Source organism: Pteropus medius, unplaced genomic scaffold (assembly GCF_902729225.1).
Source record: "Pteropus medius unplaced genomic scaffold, Ma_sr-lr_union100, whole genome shotgun sequence".
Taxonomy (NCBI): Eukaryota; Metazoa; Chordata; class Mammalia; order Chiroptera; family Pteropodidae; genus Pteropus; species Pteropus medius.
Genome location: NW_024342473.1, coordinates 16,657,272 through 16,678,223, shown reverse-complemented (window position 1 = coordinate 16,678,223; position 20,952 = coordinate 16,657,272). Strand labels below are relative to the sequence as shown.

The window sequence follows — 20,952 nt, the reverse complement described above, 5'->3', positions numbered from 1 at the left end:
ATGTTGGGAGGAAACTCTGAGTCTCATGTTTTATTTCTCCTTACAATACTGTTCAATTAGAGTGGACTTCGTGGAAATTCTGATTTTATTACCATCACTGCTGCATTAAAATATGCTTTCTGATGTCATGCTCTGAAATAAACTGTTGTTTGCTACAACTACCTACACACAAATTAGAAAATTATATGACAAGGAGTTTAATACAGCCTGCAGCCAGGACACAGGTTATTACTGAAAGTAGTTGTTGGCATGGTTTCTGGTTTCGCAGTAAAAGAAGATGACTTGAAAGGACTCAGTGGTTTTGATGCTCTTCTGAAATGAAAACATTCAGTGAGTGCATAGCATTGGGTTGTCATTAATGTCAGCCATGCGAAAACACTGTCTCCAACACTGTCTCCATGAACACTACAGTCATTTCCCCGTCGAGAGCATGACTTTCCGCTCTCTGGCCTTTCGGGCATTGTGCTGGTTCTTTTCCAAAAGAGAATCTTTGGGTAATCCATTCTAGGTTTTCAATTAATAGGTGGCCTGAATTTGCTTAACTCATCCAATAACTTCTGTGGGAGAATGTGTTCCTTTCTGAGAAACATTGTAAGTCAGTGATGAAATCCTCAAACTTTGGACAGCAAGAAGTATAAATATTACACTTAAAGGTACATAGTATTGGTTCCAAATAAAGGTACACAGTATTGGTTCCAAATAATTGGTTCCAAATAAAGGTACATAGTATTGGTTCCAAATAATTGGAGCAGCTTTACATTGCTACTCTTGAACTTGACGTACACAGTTAAACAAGGTCTTATTGACAAAAGTAGAAAACTCTCTGGCATTCTTGAAATGTCTGATAATATGTAGCACCTTTTATGTACTGTGTCTGCTGCCTGACTGTGCTGTAAACAAGCAACAAAACACCATATTTCTCCCCCAAAGTTATGAGGAATGAGGAATGAAGCATGCTGTATCGGGTGGAATGAATGACACAACATTAAGAACAGAGTTGCCATCTACTTTCTCTTTGTAAGCAATCATGATAGGCACAAGACCGAAGAAAATAAAGTTATTTTCTTAGGTAGGAAGTAAACAGTAGGAAGTGGTATTCACTATCATATCACCAGGGTATTTTGTTGTTGTTATCTTCCTCCCTCTATTCGCTGCCCATGAATTAATTTAAGAGAGAAACAAGGCACCAGGGAATACATTAAATATAAAATAGCATTTGCTATAGTCTTTGGTTTCAAACACTCTGAGAGCAAGCTACCAAACTCTGGTTAAGAAAATATTTTGCAATTTCCCAGAATATCACATATTTGTCATCCATGCTATGATGGTAGTACGCCATTTTTTATATCACATTTTTATTGCAATGACTTTTAAAGGCCCATGGTGAATTCTCACAAAGAGATTGTCTGGGTGTTGGGGAGGGTGGAACATCCAGTGACATTCTTATGGCCGTATTTTTTTTTCACTCATTTTCTATGCTTTCAAATTACAAATTCAAACCGCAATGTCATTCTCCATCCTCTCTTATCTCCTTTCTAATCTACAAAACAAAAAAATAAAATTCTGTTTTTTTGTTTGTAATGTGAAATAGTCACAAATAGGACTCCAGGGGTTTATAAGTCTTGCTTTATATAGTGTCTGATTTCCTCCAGCCATCAATTAAATCCCAAGGATAACACAGCTCATTTTATAAAACAAAATATAAGTGATTTTTGAAACTAAGTGGCCAAAGGATATAATTGTTTACAGCTGAGCTGCTTTTGACCTAGTAAAAAGCATAGGAGAGAAACACCTAAGACTTGAAATCTGGATGGGAATTTTAATATTTTAAGTTGTTCACATCCGATACTAAACATGTTTATTTCAAATAAATAATGTTTAAAGCCATAAAATTTATAATCTATGTATCTGTGATTTCCCTCCTTAGTGTTCACCAAAAAGGCATTAAACCAAACTTTGCTGTAGAATCATATCTAGAAAATATCAATAGAGATATTATCAGTTATCAATCCTTGTCACTTGGACATTAAAGAGATTAGATTATTGTCAGCACACCATAAGCTTTCATTGGAAAAAATAAAATCTTTTTTTGATGTTTGTTTTCCTCAAGGACAGTCAGAAAAAGATGGAATGGAAGTTATATGTAAATGGTGACCCTCAAAGGAGATAAAGGAGTCTAAATAATGCTACCTTAATTTTGAAATAATAAAAGTTCAAGGAATGAATGGCTGAATTCACACCCTCAAGTTACACCAAACATAGGCTTACAAAAATAAGTTTTCATTTGTGTGAAATTACCACACTTTCGGAAAACAAAAGAACCATTTTGCAGAGTCATGCTGGTTTTGCTGCTCTTTCTGCTAATTTAGTTTGTGCAGAAGATTCGTTATATAGACCACTTGTTCTTTACCACACTAAGCCAACATCTTTAGAAGACAAGACAGCAATGAATTAAGTACTCTCTTTTCATCTTTCAGATTTCTGCCAGGAGATTTCACAGGATCCCATAAGTGAAATCAATTAAGTAATAACTATAGCTCTGCAGGGAATATGCAGCACATTAATCTATCCACGTAGAAGAGAGCCACGCACATTTAGTTTCAGCATTTGGAAATGACTGGGGAGAGTGATTCAGTGTTCTTGCCTATTGTCTTGATATACTCATGTTTTTCAAGCAAAAGGAAATGTATACTGCATAATAGCTTTACCGCCCTGACCTCAATATGGAATAAACTGACAGATAACAAGGAAGTAGAAGCTGGTCACTTACACAAGTAAATGATTTTGATGCTTTGGCTCATTTTGGTTCTCTGCTCAGTTCCCACATCCTGGTCAGCAGATGTGGCTGACAGTTAAAACCTGTTATTTCTAAGGGTTAGGATATTAAACATAGTTTGGGTATATGAAGAGTCATCTTTTCATTTCTTAAACAATCTCAGTGAGAGTCCATTCCCCACATTAACTGTCCTCAGGAAGAAAAGTTAAAAGACCTTGAATTATTTCTTCTACTGCCTTGCAATGATACCCTGCTGCCCTCCTTCCTTGTCTGAAACTTCTTCACTGGGTTAAACAATCAAGACAGAGGCACTGCCTCTTGTGAATCATAGTTTTTGTTTTGTTTGGCACGCTATAAGGAGTTAAACAGAACCGGTCACATCACAGAATTCCAGACCTGAAAGGCCCTCTGAGATGACCCAATCGGACCCTTTACTTTTTAGCCAAGGTAACTAACTGAGTCTTTGAGAGGTAAAATGACTGTCCTGAGATTACCGAGCCGGGGAGAAACCCAGGAGAGGCACCACCCACATCTGCTCATTCTCCTGCTTTCTTTTCAATTAGGTTTATCCCAAATCCCCCATTTCACAGACGGAAAAACAGGACTAGTGTCAACAGAAATCACTCACTTGGGAGGCGTGAGCAGAGTCATCTTTTCATTTCTTAAACAATGCCGATAAGAGGCTAGTGTATCAGAGTGGCTAGTTGAGGCCTTGGCAGCCACAGGGGGCCTGACCTTGAGGACAGGAAACATAGAATGGTTCATGGTTAGCAGCAGTGGTGGTAGAGAGAGGCAGTGAGCTTTGGCACTGCTCATAGAATGATGGGAAACTGGAGGTGGAGAAAGTTATTGGGGAGAGGAGGTCTCGGCAGATGGGGAAAATGATGGTGGTGCCAAAGAGGAAGATTACACTGAAATAAAACTGTGTTCACTTAACATTTACCCCTAGTCTCGGTCCTAGCCACAAGTGTACTGTAGATATATCTAGAGATACAGAAGCTTAACTTGCCTCTTAAAGTCTCCCTTAATATTTATCTTAGGGTCCATAGGAAATCAAAAACCAGAAGCATCCTTAGCCCTCTCTCCCCAAGTCATCTGTTATTATAACACCTAAATTCATTTTTCATAGCATTTATCACTTCCTGGAATGCTACGTAATTGTTAGCTGTCTCCACACGTTTAGAATGAAAGGTGTATGGAGCCGAGACCTGTCTTTCTTTCTCATCCTATATCCCCAGTGCCTAATTCAATGCCTCACATACAGCAGGTGCTCCAAAGGAGTGAATAGATCAGGGAATCCTATAACTTGCATCTAGCATGTATTAATCTCTATTACCCTAGAGGGAATGAAAGGGTTGCTAAAGCTCTCCTAGAAAGCCCTAAGCATTTTTGTTCAAGCGTGGAAACTCTATGGCAAGAACCAAAATAACTTAAAGATTTTCTAATTTATCATAAAATGAAATGGAAAAATGAAAAACCAACCAAGGTATAAGTGTTCTTTTCTGAACTATATTTACTAGAACCTACAACCCAAAGATACCAAAGGAATTCACAGAATTGAAAAAAAAAGGCCATGGGGTCTGGGAGTAGGGGAAGAGGGACTCTCGTGGAAAGGAAGGCAGTAATTACTCTTCTGACAGCAAGGTCTGGTCCATGAGCAGTCGCCACATGGAGGCCCCGCATGTGCTGTCAGATGCCATGGAGTAGCCTTAGCGGTAGACAGATCAGAGCCCAAACGCTAAGCCAATCACTTGTTAGGTCAGTGATCATGGGCAAGTTATTTAACCTCTCCAATCCTGTATTTCCTAATCTATGCCATGGAGATAAGAGGAACTATTTCACAGGGTTGTAATGAGGCTCAAATGCAAGAATACATCTAAGCAACTAGCTCAGTGCCTGGCACACATTGGTAGCCACTATTACTATCATTCCATGAGCTATTGGTATTTTTATCTGACCTGCCATAATACTCAATAATCAAAGGTAATCTCCATCTGCTTTTCTGAACCAGGAATTACTACTTTATCCTGGGATTACTATAAGGTCAAGGTAGCAAATGGGTTTCAGCTCATTTCCTAAGTCAAATGGATTTCTAGTGGATACTTGTAACGCTGGTTGAGATGCACTGTGCTGTGATTGATTGTGACGTCTGCCAAGGGTGTGGGGCCAGGCTCACTGGTTCTAATATTAGACCTGGTAAGCCTCTTCTAGTGTCACAGAGACTAACAGCTATGTTAATATTACATAACAAAGCATAAAGAAATAGAAAGAATGGGCTAAGAGTCAGGTGGTCTGGGCTCTAATTCTAGCTCTGGAACTGGCGAAATCATTTTTTTAATCCAGTCACTTTTCCATAAAGTTACTTCCTATTCAAATCCTGTAATTTTCCAATATTGATTTTGAAAATTCAAGTAAATATATACAAGGCAGGGCCTGGCCTACAGGAAGTCCTTGATAGTTACTTGTTGAGATCATTTGAAAAAGCCCAAGGCCCTCATTCAGAAGTGTAACAGTTAAATATTTCCTGTCCTCATTTAAAAAGTTTGACTTCCTACCAATGAGAAATATAATTGAAAGGAGAAAAAAGATTACAATATTTTTGGCACTAAAAAAAATCGGCTAATGCTTAGGGATGCTCCAAGAAAGACAAGGCTGTTGAGAATATGGCAGCTCTTTCATAACCAAGGCACCATTTAAAAATAGCTGGAATTAATTACAGAGCTAATGACCCATTGAAAGGCTTATTTAAATACCAAAGCCAGCACTGAATAATCATGGAAAATATGGTGTAAAGGGTTTTAGAGAGCAGAAACCAGGAAAAGCAGTTGAAAACAAAAAATACGTTATCCTAGAACACTAGCTACTTTGGTGAGAAACATTCAGGATGTCAAAATCTCAGGGGAGTTCTCATACCGGGTAAAACAAGCCACTAGGATCAACAGAAAGACAAGAAGATGACACATTACAGTCACCTGCTTGGAAAAAAAAAAGGGCCTTTCTATTCAGCATTCACCCCGAGGAGAGAGCCCTTCACATACAGCTCGCTTTCTTTGCCAGGCTTTCTTTGCCCTCACCCACCCCGTTTTTCTGACGTACCTACCCATCTTTAATGTGCCATAGGATAAAATGAAAATTTCCGCAGGGAGGAAAATATATGTTTTAATAAGTCTCCGTGGCTATTTTAGAGTTGCATTATCTCCACGAGTTTCCTGTGTCTCAGTCCTCTGTGCCTCACATCCACACCATCATAAGCCAAAGAGGAGGTGATAATCTTCAGCCTGCCCTACTTGCCAGGCAAAAGTGATACCACTGCAGTTCTCAGCTTTTCTCTGTACAGAAATGGCCTTTCTGTACGTCAGTATCCTGGGAGCACACCGGCTGGCCAGAGCTGGAATAGTTTCATTACTTCATTCATGTCCATTTATTAAATGCATTACTCTTACCCTTATTTACTATATAGCCCAGACGTGCCTTGTAGTTGCCTTGCTAAGTTAAAAGTGTAATGGAATCAAAAGGTTCCGAAGCCCTTGAGATCGATGTGGGGATGCGGGGGTGGGAACGAGGCATTCTTGACGTATATTGGTTTCAAGGAGCAAATATAAATTTGAGTATAAATTGCTGCTCACAATAACGCTTTTAAACTGGCAATTACTTATACTGTACTACTCGAGGAACCCTATAATTATTCCAAAAGCGCTTGCCAACGTCTACCCTGTTTCATAATTGCCAGCACAGCCTTGTTCAAAAGAAATAGTGGCTATGTTAAAATTCTGTTTGGTGTTAGGTTACTGTTTGAAACGAGAAGTGATCGCACTGTGTTGCGAAGGTCAAGCGGAACAGGGACAATGAAGGAAAAAGGAACTGTCTTGTATTCACAGGTGGGAAGAGAAGGAAAGTGGAGCTTGGGAGGACACACATATTGCTCGAAATTTTTTCTACTTCTTTTCTGAGAAATGCTGTCATCTGTTGAGCACAATGACATTAAGGAAACTTAAAAAAAAAAAAAGTTTCAAGTGGTAGATATTTGAAAGAAGAATGACAACCCACTTCTCCCTCTTCCCCACTCCCACCTGCCCAGAAAATATTTTTCCACTTTCTGGCCTTTACTCTTGATATTTGCAAGTGAATCTGTGATTATAGAACCACAGCTTACACATCTCGAAACATACATCTGTGTAGGTCACTTGACTTTGTTGACCTATTTTCTGCCATTTCTTTGTTACAGAAATCTCCTCCACTTGAAAGAGTGGTCTCTCTACTTTCTAATGAAGGACAGGCAGCAGCGGGATTTCGTGTTATCTGTAACGAACGCTTTTAGAGTGTCTGGCACTTCAGGCGTGTGTTTAGGAAAAAATGGGATGCATCTCATCTTGATTTCTTGCTCTCTCCTTACAGACCTACTTGATTGTGGATGAGGGGTTCCGTGTTCCCTATCCACCCCCAAATGAGGTCTACTCTCAAAACTGAAGGTGCTGTGAATATTTTCATTAACAGAAACAGTTGTGGCCTAAGCAACAACTTCTGAATTGAAACCATTTATTCTGCTCCCATGCCCCCTCTCTGTTACAAACAGATTATGTAAAAGTAGAGAACTAAGGCAGTTATTTGAAAATAAGTTTTGTATTACTTGACTAAATATTTCAGAGAAATGTTTTTCCTACTCTGAGTGCTCAGGCTATTTTCTCAGTTCTGTTTGCTCTGCAGGTGAAGATACTGCCATTGACTGCTCCCCACACTTCTGAGAAAGGGTGGTGAGCAAATGTGCCTGTGGGTCATAGGTCAAAGTCAGCAGCCCATGAATCCACTGGCCACAATGGAGTTCCTCTGTGCCTGAAAGTTCCTGGCTTCCCCTCTCTCTTCATCATTTCAGATTCCACTGGAGACTCCATCTTTGATTCCTACTTTGGTTCCTCCTAAAAGCCTTCTGATATGAAGAAACCTTTCAAATTACAATAGACATTTCCTCTTCACCATTCATCTATCCAGTTTGAATGTCCTCATCTTCCTTTTGTGAATATGTTGCCTTGCCATTTTCCCTCCAGGAACATTTGTTTGTCCATCCAAATTCAATGATAAATGACAAGAAACAGATTTATCGAAGCACATATTTCTGCATCGTCCGCAAATGTTTGAACCTCTCCAAATGCTTGAACAGGATCCAATAAATATTTATTAAATTCCGCTGTCACTGAATATGTCTTATTCTCCTTTTGTTCTAAAGAAATTTCTCCTCCTACCACTTGCTGGCAGTAATCATTTTCTGCTATTTGTATTCTTTTTGCCTAGTACTCTAATTCTGTGAAGGCTGAACTTCAAGTCGCTGTGGAAGAATCTGCATTATCCCTCTCTAGTCATACCTAAAATTAACCTACTTTCTTAAGTAAGATCTAAAATGCACTCAACTGTTATGGTTACCTGGGAACTAGAGAGTGGGACTTTTTGGCTCTCGAAAAGGATGTGTAAGATGACACATGTGGTTTGGCCTTCATTTGGAAGCAGCAAAAATCACAGAGGTCGTGGTTACGTGACAGGAAGGGCCAGGGTAGTGAACACTGTGCTTTGGTTAAGTTACTTTGTACTGTTATGTAAGGAGATACAGGCTCAGCCTTGCCTTGGCTTTAAATCACCAGAGTCAACTGTTACAAACTCTGGAATGGGAGGGTAAACACAGGAAATTCTGTCCTCTTTGGTCCTCCAGTCTGTCAAGTCCACCCCTTCATCAGGAGCACATTCTCCTGAGCTACAAGAGAAACATCTTGAAAATTGGAAACAAATTGAAGTCATTTTCTAGATAGTTCTCACAAAGAATTCAATCAAGTAAATTCTCCTAACTTCAGAAACCTTTGTGAACATTACGTATTTTAGAGCATCACCAGAGCAAACAGCAGTGAATCTCAGCTGATTAGAGCCTTAGTAAGTAATTTGGGATGGCTGAATTTTCAAATAGCTGGAGTTTTATCCAAGTAAGCACATCAAAACAAAGGAGGTAGTTATCGTAAATATTTTTTATGGAATATTTCTAAAATCATGACATTTATTTTTCTTCTTAGTATTATGAACACAATTTACTCTTTCTTGATGAGTATTAAAATATTTTAAAACTTATTAGAAACTTACCAAGAAAGTATGAAATTATTAGATATGCTGTAATACTATTAGGCCTGCTAAGATTTATATGACATTTTGCCCCCAAACTAAATGCCCTAGTATGTTGACTTTTTAATAGTTTTCCCTTTGTCACTTCCATCTGTAGTCATATGCTAGATCTTATGAGGCCCTCCTGTAAACTAATATTTCATTTTAGAATTAGCCATGTGCTTGGAACCTAGCCAGATCACCAAACTTGTCACAGGACCTGTGTAAAAACCAATTATAAATAGGATGTATTGGGTCTACAGGGATTTCCTCTGAGTCAAGGGCTTGAGCTGTAGTGCTTAAACTTTGGGACTCTGTTTTGGCAGCCCAAAGGCCTATCTGCTTACTTCCTAAGTTCTCAGATGGTTCCTGGTAGAAAAAGTTGCAAGAGGATTTAATCGTAATAGGTGAAGTATTGCTGTAGTAGGAAGGCAAAAGTGGTAACTGAAAGACCACATTTTTCAAATTGTCCAGAGAATGTGAGGTGCAGAGAGTAGGACAATAACCTTTCTGGTATTTGCATTATGGTCTTTGATAAATGTCAAAAGCATATTCACTTAGAGAAAGGTCCTCTAGCTCTTCTCGAAGCCTTCAAGTACATATGTTTTAAGGAATGGCAAACTGGTTTAATATAACTTAAGCAAGACAAATTTTATGTTCCTCCGAAAATATTCCAAGCCAAATATATATACTGTATAAATTCTAGCTACTATTTTTTTTTTTCAAATTACAGATAGTCAAAAGTTACTATAGTTGCTTTTTCTTAAGTAAGCATCTTGAGTTATAAAAGCAGTCTGTGAATAATTTGAATTTGTGGTTTTAGTTCATTTTTGGACCACGTCAACCAATCATGTGTAGTCCATATCGGGCAAAGCAAAAAGTTTATTACAGTAAGTCTTTATCCTGTTCCCAATGAGACTGTATTAAATTTCAAGCTCTTTAGAGAATCTGAATGACTTCTTAAGACAGTTTAGGTTGAAAATTATCATATGGCCACAAAATGCAGCCTGGCTGTATATTAAAATGCATGTTATTTTAAAAACATTGAGTAACAAGAGTGCTTTTCTAAAATTTTTTCTATTTATTTCATTTTTGTTTTGTTTATTTTTGTTTTCAAGAGTGCTCTCTGAAACAGTCAAATTCATGTGACAAAACCAGGGTCAGCTTGCCTCCGTCACACCCTTAATATTTTATTAACACAGGAACTGAGCTGCCATTCCACTTTTGTTATGTTTTTGCTTAATAACTATATTCAAGTGGTTATCCTCCCTCTAATGTGGCTACTTGAGCAATCTGTCAATCTGCCCTTAGCAGCAGCTGCTAATATTTAACTGTAATTTTAGGCTAAAAGTTGGTTCCTATTTAACAGTTACATAGGCTTATTAAACAGAATTTAGAAAATATAGAGAAGTATAAAGAAAATAATGTGTTCATGGTCTTTATTCCTGAGGATAATCAAAGCTTTAAAAATGTACATGTCTATATACACACATCTTCACATACACATTGGCGGTGATGTTTTAAACTATTATGGTTTCTATGCATGGGGAGTTTTACTTTGTATTTTTTAAATATTAGAGAGTACGATCATAAATAATTGAGATATAATTATAATTGTTATGATAAGAAAGTAAAGAAGGAAATTTTAAACTCTTTACTTTGAAATGAATGCAAGAATTTCACCCAGTGTTATAGATCCAAAAAACCTGAGGAAGATGCTTTCACCACAAGATGGCTCCCAAGGTTTTGGACCCCCTTCCACAATGTAATAGATTCCAAATTGTAAAATACTAATGCGTTTTTAAAAGGATCAAGAAAAACAGAAGGAAAGTAAATGTCAATCCGCAACTATATCCAAATAAGTTGAAATTCTCTCGAAGTGAGCACAGTCAGCCTACCAAAGCAAAACCAAGATGAGGTGAGTATTCAAATATTCAGACAAAAATCCCTGTTACTGAAGCAAACCACAAATATTTGCTTAGCATCTACTATGTCCAAGATTCTTACTACGCAAATAATAGGTATGCCAGACAACTGTCCAGCCTTTTATGCTTCTCGGCCTAACTAGATACACCTGCAATCTTCCATATGGGATTCCACTTCTTGTGTTTTGGCTTAAGTGTACATTCATTCTGATGGATAGAGGATATTAAACAGGTAGAAAGTGACTCGCTTCACTTCAAAGTGAAATCAGCCTTGTGAGTTTGATTAGAGAAAAACTTCATGAGATTTTAACCTTTATGTATATATTTTCGACTATTGCAGTGGTCAAGAACACTTAGAATTCCTATCTGCTACTTATGTAGATCTTAGGAAAATTTCTTTGAACCTCAGTTTCTTCATTTGTAGCCTGGGGATCCTATCACTCACCTCACCTCATGGTGTTCTAAAAATGAAATCAGATAGTACAGTACTTGAGGAATAGGGGGCTCTCAGTAAATGGAGCTCTTACCATATACCCCGAAGAGTCTACTAGGAAACTGGCTCCCCATATGGTTCAAACCATAGCTTTTCCTCTGTGGCTACATCACAGATATTGTTTATCAGAGGACATAGGCTCTAGTTCACTGTGGTTCATTCTTAGTGGTCACTGGAAAATTTGTTCTAATACAAGTACACGCACAGGTAACAATGGCCTATATATGAACTGAACAGCAAACACAGCACTCAGTGTTGGATAAAACATGCTCAAAGTATGTCATGGGCCTGGATCTAGCTTTCAGTTTGTACTCTCATGTGCAGGCCTCCTATCTTGAGCATGCTTGTCACCATACACTTCTTTCCCTTAGCCTGTGAGTTAACGTCCAGACAATGAAACCAACATCTGAGAAATACGCATGCTGACAATCTGTATACATCGCAGCTGTGGAGACATGGTTGCAAGGCTCTGGTGTTAGACACCTAAATTCAAACCTCAATTCACACCACTGTGTGATCTTGCGCAAGTCACTTTAACTTCTCTGATCCTCCGTTCCTCTCATCTGTAAAAGGAAGATAACATCAATTCCTACTTGTGGAGTTGTTAAAAGTTAAATGTGACCAGGCATGTTGACTGCTTTGCCCAGTGCCTGGCATACAGAAAAGATTCAAAAAACGTCAGCTTGTGTTGTTATTGCCACTAACTTTATCATAATATGGTGCTCTTTACATGTATTCACCACATCAGATCTGCTTTGGGAGCTAGGTTTTTTAAATTTTTTTTTTTTTTTTTTTTTGCAGTGATGACAATTTGGTGAGAATCATCCACACTTTCTCATCTACTTTTACCTTCACTTACGAGAGGTATAAGGGGTGCAATTGCACACAAGGGTTAGAGGTACAGTTGCAGGCCGCAAAATACTGTTTTCCTGGATTCAAAGACTCCTGGGCCACAACAAATCTGAGCATTTGGTCTCATTAGGACAATCCTCTACAAAAGACAGGGGACTGCAAGAACAAGTCATCTTTGACTTGTTGAACTTTCAATGAGTTTATTGTTCAAATATATTTTGAAGATGGAGAATCAGAAAGAATTTTAGATTAAAACCATTTTCTCCATGTAAAATAAGCATTCTAAGACAATGATGTGAGAGCATAAAAGTATTGATATATAAATAACTCAGTACCCTGATAACATCTTCGTTAAAACCCTGTAACCAATGCTCTAACAGTGTCATCATACATTTTTGCTTCCCTTTTTGGGACTTTAAATTCAATGCTACAACCGACTGCTTACAAACTGCTATGGGCAAACAGTGACCTCCTTGTGAGCTTGGTGAATATTATCTAGTGTGTGCTACCAATATCTCGGCAAAAAGACAGAGTGTTCCTGTAACCTCAGTCTTTGCATTTGTCCATCAGAGCTTTGAAGAACACTGCCTTCTTTTCAAGGGTCAACAGAGGTTTAACAGAAAACAAAATTGGGTTTAGATAAAATTGGTGTGTTCCCAAGAATTCTTCCAAAAAGGTAAATTCCACATATAAAACACTGACTTCATTTTTTTTTCCTTTTTTTTTCTTTTTTAGTTTTAAAGGAGCTGTTTCTTTCCTTTTTAAATTAAATTCATTGGGGTGACATTGGTTAATAAAATCATATAGGTTTCAAATGTACAATTCAATAATACGTCATGTGTGTATTGCATTGTATGTTCATGGCCCAAAGTCAAATTTAAAGGAGCTGCTTCTTATAATCGGAAGTTCAAGTATTGTTGTTCAAATTGGACTGGTTCCAGACAGTGGGAGAAATGGCAAAAATAATTCTCTAAATGCGACTCACAGTGTGCATGTTATATGTAATCTATTTTTATGTATTTGTTAACAGAACCATTTGGAATAGCTTGCTGCTGAATAATGAGATAAATTGCATTTGTCCAATATCTGCCCATTTGTGTCACATTTATATTTGGCATCAGCCTAAACTTGTCATTCAACAACCAACTTTGTCTCATTCATAATGGATTTTCTCCAAATGGATCTGTTTCATGTTAAAATTAGTAATAAAGGTAGTTTTTTAAATGGTATAGGTAGGTGGCAACAGCAACTTTTGAAAGTATAACCTAATAGAGATAACAATCATTACTATATCATCTACATACAGCTAGAATTATAATGAAACAATTTGGCTTAAACATATATACCTACCACCCCTGTTTTTTTTTTAAATTAGCTAATTATGATGTAACCTGGATTGGGAAAGTCAACACAGCTCCTTGAACAACCACAAACACTTAAGGAAAATGAATTGTCCTTGGATTTGGGCCAAATATGTGAAAGGATTTATAAATGTCACTCGTCTTTGGCTTGAAAGCAGGAGTTAATTCTAATACAAACATCTTGCCCACCTAGCCTCTTGAAGTTGGTAAATTGTTCAGAAAGCATTTGGGTAATATGATGCAAAGTTAATAACAGAGGTTGGTAATTAATATGCACTCATATGGGCACTCTAAAAATAGGGTACCAAGGAAAGTCTTCTTATTAGGCGATGTGATCAAGAATTAATTGGTTAATTCTATATAGCCCAACTATATAAATAAATGTATGATTATTATAATTATGGAGAGCAGAGTTCAAAATCGACTTCGAGTTCAAAGAATAGTAATTTATATATCTAAGTATAGACTCAAATATTTAACTATGCAAAAATGCTTATTTTAATACGATTTCAAATGTTTAATAAGTATTACTCATCTCTCAAGTTTTACTTTTTCTTTCTTAATAAAAGGTATTAGATGATTTAAAAAAATAATTCCCTTATTGCCATTAAAAACATTACTTTAATGTTGTTCTTGCTATTATTAGTATTATTATTATTGTTGTTGTTGTTGAAAAATTTGGTCATAGGAAGGGAAGAGAGAAAATTTGGTATTACATGCGGAAATGGCCATATTAACCACAGTGCATATTTGTGGGTGGTTAAGGAGCAGGTGATTTAAATTTATGAAAGCTAAGTTTACTTGGAGGAGAGAAGAGTAAATGAAGTCAGGTTCCTAGCTTCTCAGTCTTATATACTACTTGTGGTGGGAGAGATGACTAGATGAATATGTGTTAGGTTGTAAAGATCATAACAACATAATATCGCAATCAGATTTTTTGGAGGGAAATCAGGAAGATGATTTGTCATTTATCTGGGCCATGAAGAATGAATATTACAGTTCAATAGGCAGCTAGAGTTGAGATGGGAGTGAGGGAAAGCCAGGCAGATGTCCCGGCAATGAGCATGTATGAATTTTTCAAAGTCAGGCTCATTGTGTCTCATTGTGTCTAAAAGAAGGGTGGAGAGAAGCAAATGGATGGAAAGTATGTAGCTAGGTTAGCAAGGACCTAAACTTAAAGGGTCTTGATACTCTAAAAAATTTGAACTTACTTTCTAAAATTTTTATTAAAGTTTTTGAAAGTTTTTATTCACTTAAACTATTCAGATCCATATACTAAAGATATTCTCATCTGCCCCAATGTTCAACCACACAAAGTTTATGAGCTTTTAAATTTGTTTCTAATAACGAAGAACCAGAGAATTTCGAAATAAAGTTCAGATTTCCAGATTCTCTTGAAAACTCAAAAGACTTAGCAGTGGCGGACCAGTTATTCTAAATGGCGACAGTTGGTCAGAGCCAAGGGAGGTGGCTCCCTCCAGATGGCATATGTACTGTCCAGTGGTCTAGGTGACTCTTATATCTGTCACACTCATATGATATACCTAGGGGCACTAAGTATTTGAGTTTGTGCCTTCTGTTTTAAAGAGGTCCTCTCTCACCAGCAAGAATCTTTTTCCCATTGCATACAGCATAAATTAACTTGAATGAGTTAATTTATGTTGATTATCTGTGGTTTCTTTTGCTAATGTATTACTTTCCTTTTTTTTTTTTTTGTCCCTCATGCCAATGAGGTTTCCCATTTATTCGTTTATTTAAAAGTGAAATAAGTACTTTTAAACAAATTTCTTTGGGTTGAAAATGCAGATGCCATCTGTGAGGAGCCCAGGTGAACAAGAGGTAAAGAACATGACCCATGGCAGGATTTCTCAACCTCAACACTATTGACAGTTTGGTCTGGACACTTCTTTATAGTGTGTGTATTGGGGGGTAGGGATCTGTCCTGGCTTCTACCTGCTGAGTGCTAGTAGCTCTCCCAGTTATCATAATAGAAAATGTTTCCAGACATTGACAAAGGAGCCCTGGGGGTCAAAATCGCCTCCAGTTGAGAACCACTGCTCTATGGGGACAAATGTTTCCAGGAAAATAAGCTCCTAGTAGGAGAGTGCTACTCTGCTGGAAAATGGACAGGATGATGCCTTACACCTCCCACTACCACTTCTGCCCTCCCCCTCCCCTTCCCCTTTCTATTCTGCCAGAGACAAAGGTTGCCCCAACCACAGGGAGTGGAAACAGACAGGCAGTCTTAGCTAGTGATGCCAAAATAGGCCTCTTCTACCTGTGAGAACCTTTAAACACCTTCACAGGACAGCATAGCAGTGAAGACTCCCATTTCTATGATCTCTATTATTAATGTAGTTGAGGAAAACAAGACAGGAACTTGCCTCTAGATGATCTACTATCAAGACGCAGACCTCATCTGCGCACACTGGCCAAGTGTGGTTCAGCATGCCTCTGAGGACAGAGGAAGTCTCTTCTCCCCAACAAAACAGTGAGTGGTGAGGTCCAGTCTGGGTGTCACTGGGGAGAGCGGGAGTTGCTGCTGCTAACACCTGGGAGGTTGGAGGGAGGCCAGCCACAGATCTCAGAATACATCAGACCCCCTTCCAGAGTTTCCCCATCCTCCAGCTCTAAGGTCTCTGACGTCTAAGTTCATTTATCTGAGAGCTTCTTTCGTTTTTCCTGTAATATAAGTTTACCTTGAATCTAAGCATTATTGTCCTATTAGCAAACTGTCAGAATGAGATTTTGTATGTTTTCCCAGTATAAGTAAGAACGACAAGTTTCTTTTGTGGGGGAAGAGTGGGCAGTTGTTGAATGACAAAGCCAAAAAGTAGGTAAAAGTTGACGAAGAGTTTTGATATTTTTCAGATGGATGTCAAGTTGGATTGCTTTTGAGCTGAGAAAAAAATATCAAGATTATGGTATTTCCTGGAGTGTAAAATTGATAGGGTGACGATGTGACTTACAAAATCTTTTTTTTGTGGTTAGTATCTTTTCACACTTTTTTCTTCTGGCCTATAGAATCTAATCATTTCTCCGCAGTGAGAGGTATATTATACAGGAAATTGGTTGAATTAAATTAATTAACGAAAGTGGCTTGTTCATTTTGCACCCCTTCTCAAAATAAACCAAAGGCCCCATTTTTCAAAATTCAAGTCTTCTAAATTATGCTTAGCAAATATATAATAGATGCTAAATACTGTTTAGCTAATGACAACAGTGATTCTGGTCCCCACGATGATTTAGGGGAGAGGTGGTGGTTAAAAGTGAAAACAGGACAACAGTAAAAAGAAATGACTGATCCTCTCGTTCGCTAAATAATGAATAAATGAAATAAGCAGTCACCTACCAAAACAGAGATCCTGTTTACAGTAAGGACAGCTCAAAGGGAGGAGCCGCTTAAACAGGGGGAGGATGAACAATACTGGGGTAAAAGGGGGACAAGGACAAGGAGGGTTTTGAGTAAGTTAAACCTACTGGTGACAAAGAAGGATAGAGAGCAGGGCTGGGCTGCTGAAGCATCCTTTTATTCACAAATCAATGGAAGCTATTCAGACCAATATGGTTTGATTTAGCAGATATTAACTGCAGCTAAAGAAATGCAAATACGTCAGCAAAAGGAGAGTAAGATAAACAGGAGAAACCAACACTGGCTAAAAAAAACGGAGACGAGAACAGAGACTGACATTTAATGACCAGATTAAAAGTATAAAAAAAAAACTAGAGAAAAGTAAGACGATGTGAGTATGATATCCTTAGAAGAGAGGAAGAGGACAGATCCAATGATCCCCTGCTTATTAGACTCAGAGAAAAGAGAGGATAATTGATCATGGACCACAAATAGAGCACAGGCACCTAGTAAATAATTGTTGACTAGCTAAACATACACAAAAAGTTCCTTTCTTTCTAGATAGGACAACTACTTAAGATTTATATGGTATCGTATTAAGTTTTTACCCTTTGGAGATGCTAAAAGCCACAGACAGCTTTAATGATGATTTTTAAACAGCTATTTAGAGAAATTTCCATGAGCTTCATCTTGTACCCCTGATGCTGGTCCTGTCAGATTCAATTAGGGGGTCATGCTAGGCAGAAGCTGGAACACTGGACTGAGAGTCTAGACTAGGATTCCAAAATTGGCTTTGCTGTGAAGTGTGTGATGCTGGGCCAGCCACTTAACCTTTCCGAGTTTCTGGTTCCTCTGGAGTAACAGAAGCGGCCCGGACTAGATAACGCTCAGGACCCTCTCATGATCTTACGCATGCAGTGAAGTACATTACCATGTTGATCACAGATTTCCCTGTCTCTATCCTGCCTTTAAGCCCAGAGTCGAATGGCAGATAAAAGTTCTTTTTTTCTCCCCTCTCTCCTCATCTTGCCTTCTAGTGGCTCGTCAACAGTACTTTGTATAATCAATTCTGGAAATGTTTATCCATCTGTATTATCTCAGGGTTGTTATTTACTGTTCCTGTTCTTTTTTTTCTTGGGGGTGGGGGTGGGGAGGAATTTTGACTTGTCTCTCTCAGGGAGACGACAGCAAACAAGGATAGATTTTCACAATCCTCAGCATGGAGGGACCCTGTTCTGTTGGCTTCTCTGACACAGTTTGAATTGAATTCATTGTGATGATATATTTAAAGTGGTTTCCTGTGTTTTTCTGGGCTTTTAAAAAGTAAATAAAATCTTGGCTACATATGGGTCTTTATGCTGTTGCCCTTAGCTGAAATATTTTTTTTTCTATAAAAATACAAACAATTATACAATTGGATCTTTTGATAAAAATGTCTGACCTAGTTACTAAAGAGTTAAACAGGCCTAACGTACCACTGACAGCACTTTTTGATCTAATATTACATGTAAACTGCGGCACTCTTAGATGAAGCACAAACAGTGAAAAACATTGTGTCAGAGGAGTAAGGTGATTCTGATTCCGGTCCTTAACTGGCCATAACTTATTCTGGGCATGGCATTTAATCTCCCAACCACCTGATTTGTAAAGTAAATGGACTGGACTGAATGACTTCTAAAGTTGCTTATACGTCTCATATTCTATAAGATGCCGGACTAGCTAAGAAACTTTTATTTTTAGCTATGTCATCTTCCATGATCAAAATTCCGCTCCCAGCTGGGGAGTTATTAAAATTTACTCATCAGAACACCGGGCCAACATATAAATTGATCTCACCACTTTTCTGTTACTTTGTTAAAAGCAATAATCCATGCAAAAGTGCAGGGTGTGAGAGTAAATGATATAAATAGAACAATATTCTAACTTAACTGTACAAAAGCAGTCCCTAGAGATCAGAAATCCCAGCACAGCGATATGGGGAGAGGGTGGTCTGACCTCTATGTGTCATGCACGAGCTTCCACAGGTCTCTTCCTCAATATCCACGACTTGGTGTACCCTCCTCTGTTCCTCGATATCCATGATTTGAATTTCAGGGCCTTAAAGGGACATAGCAAAGTTGAGTAGCCTTAAATGTAGAAAGAAGGTCAGCCAATGGTTATAAAGTGAATGCATTTGTTGGAAAGATGCTGTCCTGCATTTTACATGGCCAGTATAAGGCAACGAGGGGAGAAAGACTTAGAAATTTGTATGTCAAGTGGAAGGAAGAATCCCATAAGAAACCAATCGCAAAATGAGCAGAGTTTTTCACAACTTTCCCAAACACTGGAATAATTTTGGGCAGATTCAACCACAAGGAATGCAGGGAATATAATCCAGAGGCTTTAATAAGCTCACAGCTTTAGATAGCTGGACTGTCCTACCTGTCTCACTGGTAGCCAGACAAAAAGGGTGGCATTTAACTCATCTCCTTCCCACTGTTTTTTAAAAAAATCTATAAATAATACTAGCAATAATACTACATTATGAAGCACTTAACTGATGGGCTGAGTACCTTAAGTGTATCATCTCATTTAATGCTGAAAACAATCCACCGAGGGTAATACTATCCTTGTTAGATGATGAGAGCTGAGTGAGTTAAGCAACTGGTCCTGTGATGAGGAAGTCAAATCATCTCTATTTTTGATAAATCTGCCCAGTGCCAAGTGTTTATTTTGAATACACGAAGGAGAAACAACCTGAGAGGCAATTGGCAGTGATATTTACTTCTTCACGGTTTGGGCATAAATCCTAACATATATTAAATTACCAAGCACATCTTTAAATAAACGTGTGCTACAGCAACTCCAATTCAAACAACCATCTTCAATGTAATAATTACGCCGGCTGTGACACGAGCTTAGCCGAGAGTGTATTTTTATTTTAACAAGCTTGAGTAAGTGCATGAGTGTGGGCTGAGCTTTTTGCTCGACAGTCAATACTTGAAAGCTGGCTCCAACCTTTAATTTAAGCATTCGCTTGTAGCACCAACAGGGCTACAGGGTTTCTAGTATCAAAGACACACTCCTCCATCCTTTCATGGTCCTACTTTTGTAAGCAGCACGATTGAACTGCAGCACCACAGAAACTTGTTTTCCCTCCTCCTGGCAGCTCGAGCGAAAACACTACTGCCCCCTTCATCTTAGCGACATCATAATGAAGTCCCTGAATCAATTTATAACAAGCAAAGTGCACAAATCCATTGAAGGAGTCTTGTGGCAGATGGCTTTCATATATCCCTCAACAGCATACGAGCAGCAAAGCTGTCTGCATAGTAACCCAAATCATACCATAGAAGGGGCTTTTGCTACATCCAAAGAGCTGTTTTTGTTTCTCTCACGAAATGATTTCTCTCAAGAAAAAGGAAGATACAGAGAATATCTGATTGTCCCTAATGATTCCATGTGCCTTAAAAACATTTGTCATCCTCCTTCAATGGCTTCCTCTCACCTGCTGTCTAACAGCAACTCCCTCAGAATGACAGTCAGGGCCCTTTCATGGTCTGAACCCCACCGGCCTCCTCTAACTGCCTCCTGCAGTCCCCACGGGCCACACTGAAATTACTCGCCATCCCCAAACTCGCCCACTCGCTGCCTAGGCTTTGAGACTTTTCACAAGCTTAACCCTTTGTTGGAAAATATTGTCCTTCACTTTTAAGTTCAGCTAGGTCTTCACTCCTCTAGAAAGCAGTCCCTAACTCCTCAGTCTGATTTGGGCTCCCCCTGTGTGCTCCTGTCACTCTTTGTCTGGTACTAACACTGTGTCGTGATTTTATTTCCACCTCAGGCCCTCACTGGCCTGTGAGCTCCTTGAAGGCAGAGATGACATCTTTTCATCTCTCTGGTTCTAGCACTTTGTACAATGCCTGGCACACAGCAGATGTTCACTAAATGTTTGTGTTTTGCCTACTTCTGCTCCATTGAAGTGTTCTGAAAAAGCACCCAACCCCAATTTGCATGATGATCCAATCTCAAATCTGGAAAAATGCATTTTTGTGAGACTCCTATGGTGCCGTGCTGTT

General features: G+C 38.5%; 1 protein-coding gene across 5 annotated transcripts in view; it reads right to left on the bottom strand.

Annotated features, from left to right (window-relative positions):
- The window catches only part of RORA (RAR related orphan receptor A), a 675,046-nt gene that overhangs the window by 53,226 nt on the left and 600,868 nt on the right, over positions 1-20,952 (bottom strand). The window contains exon 2 of one of the 5 annotated variants that reach the window (XM_039865421.1): positions 18,890-18,991. The exons of 3 other annotated variants lie outside the window; for them this stretch is intronic. In XM_039865421.1, coding sequence (XP_039721355.1) covers positions 18,890-18,991 — 102 coding nt within the window. Of the gene's footprint in view, positions 1-232; positions 5,245-18,889; positions 18,992-20,952 lie in introns of those variants that run through there. One more of the 5 variants, XM_039865423.1, reaches the window with a different exon arrangement.